Genomic DNA, 7,633 nt, shown 5'->3' with positions numbered 1-7,633 from the left:
TGAGCTGCATTCCCGTGGGTTTGCCAGGCAGGCACTACCCCAGCCCAGCTGCTCCCAGCTGGAAGCCGTGCTGTGCACATGGGTGGCTTTGGCAAGCAGGAGGCTCTGAGAGCTCGCCAGGGCTGCGTGCACAGGCAGGTGGGGCTGGGATCCCTGCATCTGCAACTGCTCCTCTCACACTCCACCTGCCTCAAGGCTGGTTTTGCTCCAAGAAGACAAAGCTAACAAAATCCTGCTGGGAAAGCAGGACCCTCCACACCCATCGTTGAACCCCAGTGCTGGGATCCCCCTGAATGTCCTGGGAGGTTTCCAGCCACAGACTGGCATTGCTGGGCTTCACCTTCAGACCAGCAGGACTTTGCAGAAGCCCCAGAGAGGCCATCACTGCAGAAGCCCCAGAGTGGCCATCACTGCTGGGATAACCAGCTGCAGATGCAGCTCTGAGTTTCCATTTCTCCTCCTCCTCATTCCCTCTCCCCTGGCCAGCTGGTCACCACCACCACATCCAAACTTCCAGTGACTCTTCCCAGATCAACCTATTTTCACACCATGCATTCGCAAAGTCCCTTCTTTATTTGTTTGGGGTTTAAATGCCAATTTTCCTTTTTTAATCAAAACACTTCAAGGCACGAATCGCACAAGTCCCACTCAGATCCCCAAACGTGGTGTGGGGAGAGCACACCAGTGGAGAGTTCATCCTTGCAGGCTGAGACTGGAGCTCAAATCATCAGGATTTTAAACATTAACAAAAAATCCCAAGCCCCTCCCACTCCAAACGGGAGCTGCCCTGAACACCACAGCCTGTACATGGTAGGGGCATGGGGATGAAGAGGATGGGTCCCTGGGGATGAAGAGGATGGGTGCCTGCTCCTGCCCCTGCATCTGGTGAGGGTCCTATCCCCAGGGGAAACTGTGCCCAGATGGGAGAGCAGCACCGGGAGAGCCAAGGCAGGGGGTTAAGGGGGATCCCCGGAGGGGGCAGCAGGGTCCCCAGGAAGGAGGAGAGCTGGGAGAGCTTTGCTGAAGGAAGAGAGGAGCCCTGGTAAGGGAACAAGGGGTAAGCCAGGCTGGGGGAGCCAAGGCAGGGGGTTAACGTGCAGCCCCCACGGGAGTGACCCCCCCAACAGGGGTATCCAGAGACCCCTCTGCATGAACCTCCCCAACTGACCCCCTCAACGAACCCCTCTCAATGAGCCCCTCCTCAATGAACCTCCTCAATGAACGTGACGTCACCAACGCCTCACGATAAAACCCCCGCACAGCCAATCAGCGGCCGGTGCTCCCTCTCTCCCTCCCGCCTGGCCCCGCCTCCGCCACCGCCAGCCAATCGCCACGCCTCCTGCAGCCAAAACACAGGCGGTGGCCAATGGGGAGGCGCCGGGGCAGCTGGAAGGTTCGAAGCCGGCGGTGGGCGGGGCGCGGGGCGCGGCGGCGGCCAATCACCGCGCGGGGGCGGGGCCGGCGGCGCCCCCCGGTCCCCCCGGTGAAGCGCGGCGGGCGCGGGGCGCTCCGGGCGGTGCGGGCCGGGCCGGGGCCGCCCCGCCATGTCCGTGAACATGGAGGAGCTGCGGCACCAGGTGATGATCAACCAGTTCGTGCTGGCGGCCGGATGCGCGGCCGACCAGGCCAAGCAGCTGCTGCAGGCGGCGCACTGGCAGTTCGAGGTACGGGACGGGCCGCCGGCGGCACGGATCGGGGTAACCCGCACGCGAACCGGGACGCCCCGGGTCGCGATCCGCCGCCCGCCTGCCCGCAGCGCCGCGGGGCGGAAGGCGGTGGGGGTGGGGGCAGGCCTGCGCGGCCCCGGCCCACCGACAGGCGGGGCCGGGTTTTGGGGGGTCCTGCCCGCCCCCCCGGCACCCACACCGGGGCGGGGGGCGATCCGGCCCCGGGCTCCGCCGGGTCTATTTATACCCGGGCCGTAACCCGAGCTGCGGCCCGGCGGGCCGGCCCCTCCCCCGCGCTCCGCTCTGGGGGTGCCGCCGAGGGAGGCGGGGGTGCGGACACGGGCCGGGGGTGTCCCCTGGCGTGGGGACCCCCGGGGCCAGGAGGGGACACGATGTGCGCCGGGCCGGGTGGAGGACAGCCCCGAGGCCTGGCGGGGCGGGGGCACCCCTGGGTGCCCCCCGGGGCGGTCGCAGGGGGTGGGAGCGAGCGGGGGGCTGCGGGGTGAGCTTTGGGGGGCCCGTGTTGTCCCTCCCCCTTTGTCTCGGGTGGGCTGGAGCTGACAGCTTGTCCCCACAGACAGCCCTCAGCGCCTTCTTCCAGGAGACCAACATTCCCAGCAGCCACCACCCCCCCCAGATGGTAAGTGGGACCCCGGCCCCTCCCTCTGTCAGCTCCCTGCCAGCCATATTGCTGGGCGCCCGCAGGAGCACGCAGCCGGAGAATGTAAACACGAGCTAAAATGTCTGCCAGGAAATAGTTCGTCTCGGCGAGCATCGCGCTGCAACTTGGGCTCCCCGGGCCGGGGGGCCACGTCTGGACCCCCCCTTTCCCCCCACGCCACTTGACCTTGGCCGAGGGCACATCCCCTTGGCCGAAGGGAGGAAGTTGTTCCCCCCCGGGTGTTTTGTTTTGTGTTTCTCTGGGGGTTTTCTTTCTTGTTTTCCCTCTCTCCCCCCACCCCCCCCCGCCATCCTCCGGTGTTGAGGGAACTGGACGGTGCCGGCGTGGGGGAAGGAGCGGGTCGGGGATAAGGCGAATTTCCCCCCTTTTCTCGTTCCGTCGGGAATCGCCAGCCAGCCCGGCGTTGCCGGCAGCAAGCGCTGGGCTTCCCTCGGAGAAAGTCGCTTTGTCAGCCAGCTCCCACTAAAACCCCTTTTATTGCAATTCCTGCCCAGCCCGCACGTTTCCGAGCTGCCCCAGGCTGCAGGGGCTCCTGGTGGAGGGAGAGGGGCCGGGGGAGCAGCAGGGAGCAGACCCCGGCCCTGCTGTTCCCACCCCAAAGCCTCATCGGGGCAATTCCTGCCGGCGGGATGCAGAGCAGGGCTGGTGAACCCCCATCCCCGCACAGGGACCCCCCCCCAGCCAAAACAGGCACCCCGTTCCCCCCCCAGAACCGAGCCACCCGCTTCTCCCCCTCCTCAACAACGTGTGCTCCACGTGGTGTCAAAACACCTTTTACCTTCTCTCCAGATACTCCTGTTTTGGGGAATTTATCTGGTGTTTCCCTCCCCCTCCCCAGCATCCGGATTTGTGCAGTTTGAGATGCCCCACAGGGCTCGGGGCAGGCGTGAGATCAGGAGTTTGGGGCTGGCAGTTTCTATTTCTTTTTCAGGCGTCAGGGAACAAAGCTGTGAGTGCGGCCGTGGTTTGATGGGCGGGGGCTCGTCCCCGTCACCTCCACCCCGTGGGGAGCCCCCCACACTCCCCAAGCCCCCACAGATTCCAGGCTGTGGGGCCAGGGCTTGCCCAGAGCTGTTTGGGGTGTCAGTGACTGACCCTCTGACAGCTCTCCCCAAGATGTGTTGGAGGAGGAAGGCAATAATTACATGGAAATTCTTATTTTTTGATTAATATTTCAAATTGATCTGGCAAACATCAGCCCAGAAGCTCAGAGCTGTGTCCAGCATCATTCCAGGGCTTGTTGTGGTGGTGGTGGGTTTTTTTCAAAACAGAAGGTTTTGGGGGTTTGTTGATTCGTTGGGGCTTTTTTTTTTTTTCCAACAAGTATCTTTTCAAATACTGCCAAATGTATAGGTTAATTTAAAAAGCAGAGGCTGGGTTAGCACCACTTGAAGCTGAGGTCTGAAATGAGTTCTGTGGAGGAATACTCCTGGTTAACTATAAACCTGTTTAGTGCCAGCCAGGCTGTGATTGCATTTTTGGGGTGTCCCAGCTCCACAGGCTGATGAGAGCCAGCTGCTGCTTCCCTCAGGCTGGGGGAGCACCCTGAATTCAGGGGTCTGGGCCCCCCAGCAAGGGTTTGCTCCTTTGATCAGCATCACTCAGGGTGGCTGGGATGGGGATGAGGAGGAACCTCTGAGAGGGATTTAGGCCTGTGCTGAGGAGCAGCAGGGGCTGCTGAGCACCAGCCAGGGGCAAATCCTGGGATAAGGCCCAGGAAGGGGGAGAGGAAGCAGCTATTCCCCACCAGAAACATCTCACTCCCCCATTGTTCAAGGCAGCAGAGACACTGTCCAAGCCCCTTAACTCTGCCTGAAGTCCCCACAAAGATCTGTCAGGAGTTGTGGCTCCAGGAGGGCAGCAGGGATTTGGGATGGATTTAAGCAGAGGGATGAAGTCTCCCTGTGCATGCACCCCTCCATATCCAGGCATCCCCCTGCCTGTGTGTGCATCCTCATGGGATTTGCATACACACCCCTGTCCCCCTTTTAGCCCCTCCCCAGTTCTCAGTTCAGCCAGTTCTTTGCTGATTTGGGGTCCCTGTGCCAGCCTCGGAGCGGGGCTGGGTCCTCCCTAGTGGATTTTTCCTCTGCTGGAAAAAGGGACGGATCCATCACTGTCCGGGTGCTAAATTTAGCTGGGTACCAAGAAGGCAGGGCCTGTACCAGGAACTGGGGGGGCCCTGCTTGCCTTTTGCTCTCTGCCATAATGGGGTGTGAAGGGGAGCAGGGTGAGGAACCTGGTGAAAGGGGCCAGGGAGGACCCCAGCACCCTCCCTGCCCTCCATGCTGGACCCCTTTGCGTCAGCCCTGTTTGTGCTGCTCCCCAAACCCTCCTCATCCGTGGGCTTTGAGCATCTGGGATCGTCCAAAATGTCCTTCCCAGACCGGCTGGATCCTCTCCCCGGGCGCCCCGCACCTTTGGGGAAGGCACACATACCCCTGGGTGTGGATGTGGGGAGGTGGGATGCAGGCAGGACCCCCAGCCGTGGGTCTGGCTGTCGTGGGTGGGTTGGGACCCCCAGCACCCTCCCTACCCTCCATGCTGGACCCCTTTGCGTCAGCCCTGTTTGTGCTGCTCCCCAAACCCTCCTCATCCGTGGGCTTTGAGCATCTGGGATGGTCCAAAATGTCCTTCCCAGCCTGGCTGGATCTCTCCCTGGGCGCCCCACACCTTTGGGGGAGCCACACTTACCCCTGGGTGTGGATGTGGGGAGGTGCCAGGTGTGGGATACAGGACAGATCCCCAGCCATGGGTCTGGCTGTCGTGGGTGGGTTGGGACCCCCAGCACCCTCCCTACCCTCCATGCTGGACCCCTTTGTGTTTGTGACCCTGTTTGTGCTGCTCCCCAAACCCTCCTCATCCGTGGGCTTTGAGCATCTGGGATGGTCCAAAATGTCCTTCCCAGCCTGGCTGGATCCTCTCCCCGGGCACCCCGCACCTTTGGGGGAGCCACACTTACCCCTGGGTGTGGATGTGGGGAGGTGGGATGCAGGCAGGACCCCCAGCCGTGGGTCTGGCTGTCGTGGGTGGGTCGGGACCCCCAAAACACCCCCCCCGTGCCTGAGCTGACAGCCCCGTTCTGCTGTGCCCTGCAGATGTGCACCCCCAGCAACACGCCGGCCACGCCGCCCAACTTCCCGGACGCGCTGGCCATGTTCTCCAAGCTGCGCACCTCGGAGAGCCTGCAGAGCAGCAACAGCCCCATCACCTCCATGGCCTGCTCCCCCCCGGGCAGCTTCAGCCCCTTCTGGGCCTCCTCGCCCCCCAGCCAGCAGCCCGCCTGGCTGCCCCCGTCCTCGCCCACCACCCACGGCCTCCACCACCACCTGCACCACCCGCAGCCCTCCTGGCCGCCCACCCCCCCGGCCCCTGCCCCCCCACAGAAAGCCGTGGCCACCATGGATGGGCAGAGATAAGGCTGGGGCTGGCGGAGGGTTGGGGGGGTCGGGGGGGCCGGGCCGGGGCGTTGGGAGCAGGGGCTCTCGCCGAGAAACGCACTGGAAGAATTTTCTAGGTTTTATTATTATTTTTAAGGGGGGGGGGAGCACGTGCTGCCAGGGAGGGCACTGACCCGTGAGAGCCTCTGGCTGCTCTCTACTCCCTTCCCCTTTTTTTAAAAAAAATATATAACTATAATATATAAATATATCTAATGTATATAAATCCAGAGAGAAGGAGCAGCAGCGTGGAGGCAGCTGCTGGGTGTCTGGGGGGTTTTCCCTGTGGCTCTATCCCCACCCAGCATCTCTACATCAGGGCAGGAGAGGGAAGGGGAGGACATGAATAACAAAAATAAATGGATGGACGTGGCTGTTGGCACCCCAGACCATAGCCACAGGGACGTGGAGCCACTGGACACCCTCCCCAGCTCTGGCTCCCTGGGCCCTTGTTGCAGTGCCCAGAGCAAAAGCAGCTCTCTGGCTCCCGAAATTCAGCCCGGCTTCTTGCACAGACCCCCCCCCTGGACTTGCCCCCAACCCTGTCCTCCCTCCCTCAGCACCCCCAGGGCCTGGGGGTTTATCAAAGTGATGTCCCCCTGTCCCTGTGACCGCCCTATGTGGTGCTTCCCCAGGCAGGGGGGAGCTGGGGGTTTTTTAGTTTTCAAATCAATGTTGCTTAAAAAAAACAAATAGAAAAACAAACCAAAAAAAAAAGATAAAAAAGACCCAGCAAAAAAAAAAAAAAAAAAAAAAAAGGGTGGAAGGTTTTTTTTTAACGGAAAAACAAACCAAAAAAAAAAAAAGATAAAAAAGACCCAGCAAAAAAAAAAAACAAACAAAACAGGTTGAAGGTTTTTTATTAATTTAAAAAATAATAAAAATTAAAAAAAAAAATCACTTTTTTAACACCAGCTGTCCCTGCCTTTTCTCTCTGCTGGGAGGGTGTCCCTGGCAGGGCACTGAAAATGGGGGTGACTCCTCTGTGAGGCAGTGTCATCAGTGGGGACTGAGTCTGTGCCCTGCCTCCACAAGCCACCTCTGCTGTCCCAGAGAGGGGGGATCAGAGGGAAGGGAAGACCCAGGGCCATGGGGGTGCTGTGCCAGCACAGCGAGGAGCCCCCATGTGCCAGGGGGTGCAGCTGGCACCTCTGTCTGCCCCCTCCCAAAATCTCACAGCTTGCAAAAGCCCCCCCAGCCCCATCACCCACCCAGGGATGAGCCCCCCCCCCCAGGCCTCAGCACTGTGGGGACACTGGGGGAGGGGATGGTGTCCTGAGTGTCCCCCTCTGCAGAAGGGTCACCAGCCAGAGACATGGGAGCTCACCAGGCCTGTGGCCACTGTGTTCACACACCAATTTGGGTAAAACCCCAAAAATTTCGGGAGCACGGCAGCTCTGGAAATGTCAGGAATGACAGGGAGGCTCAAGGCACAGTGCAAAGCTTCCTGCAGGGATGGGGAGGTCCCCAGGCTGGCACAAACTCCAAGGAAAAAAGGCAAAAAAATCCAGCTGGGGTTACTTTACCTGCTCCAAACATCACCCAGGGGTGTTGTGGCTGGGGGTGTTTATAGGGTGCACCTGGATCCTGGGGGCAGCCAAAGGGGATGAGGAGCACCAAAGAGGTGACCCCAGCTGGGCCATGTCCTGCAAATGCAATCAGTCCCAAAGGTGTTTGCTTTTCAGCCCCTCAACCCCAGCCAGGAGTGCAGGATGGTTCTTTGTTGGCTCTGCCCTGGTGCCCAGGGGTTTGCCCAGAGTGTTCCCAGTTATCCTGCAGGATGTGGCACTGGGGACATGCCAGATGCAGCTGTGTCCACCTCAGTACCCCCAAAGAAGGTTTTC

General features: G+C 60.8%; 1 protein-coding gene across 1 annotated transcript; it reads left to right on the top strand.

Annotated features, from left to right (window-relative positions):
• The first annotated feature begins 1,469 nt into the window (after nucleotides 1-1,469).
• Nucleotides 1,470-6,337, top strand: UBALD2 (UBA like domain containing 2). The gene is made up of 3 exons (XM_041409341.1): nucleotides 1,470-1,664; nucleotides 2,245-2,307; nucleotides 5,448-6,337. Exons 1-3 carry the CDS (start codon nucleotides 1,545-1,547, stop codon nucleotides 5,766-5,768), a joined length of 504 nt encoding a protein of 167 aa, XP_041265275.1. The 5' UTR covers nucleotides 1,470-1,544; the 3' UTR covers nucleotides 5,769-6,337.
• Nucleotides 6,338-7,633: the final 1,296 nt, after the last annotated feature.

This window comes from Onychostruthus taczanowskii, unplaced genomic scaffold, assembly GCF_017590055.1.
Source record: "Onychostruthus taczanowskii isolate IOZ18803 unplaced genomic scaffold, ASM1759005v1 scaffold30, whole genome shotgun sequence".
Classification (NCBI taxonomy): Eukaryota; Metazoa; Chordata; class Aves; order Passeriformes; family Passeridae; genus Onychostruthus; species Onychostruthus taczanowskii.
The sequence above is the reverse complement of the archived record's forward strand: the minus strand, read 5'-3'. Positions and strand labels throughout refer to the sequence as shown.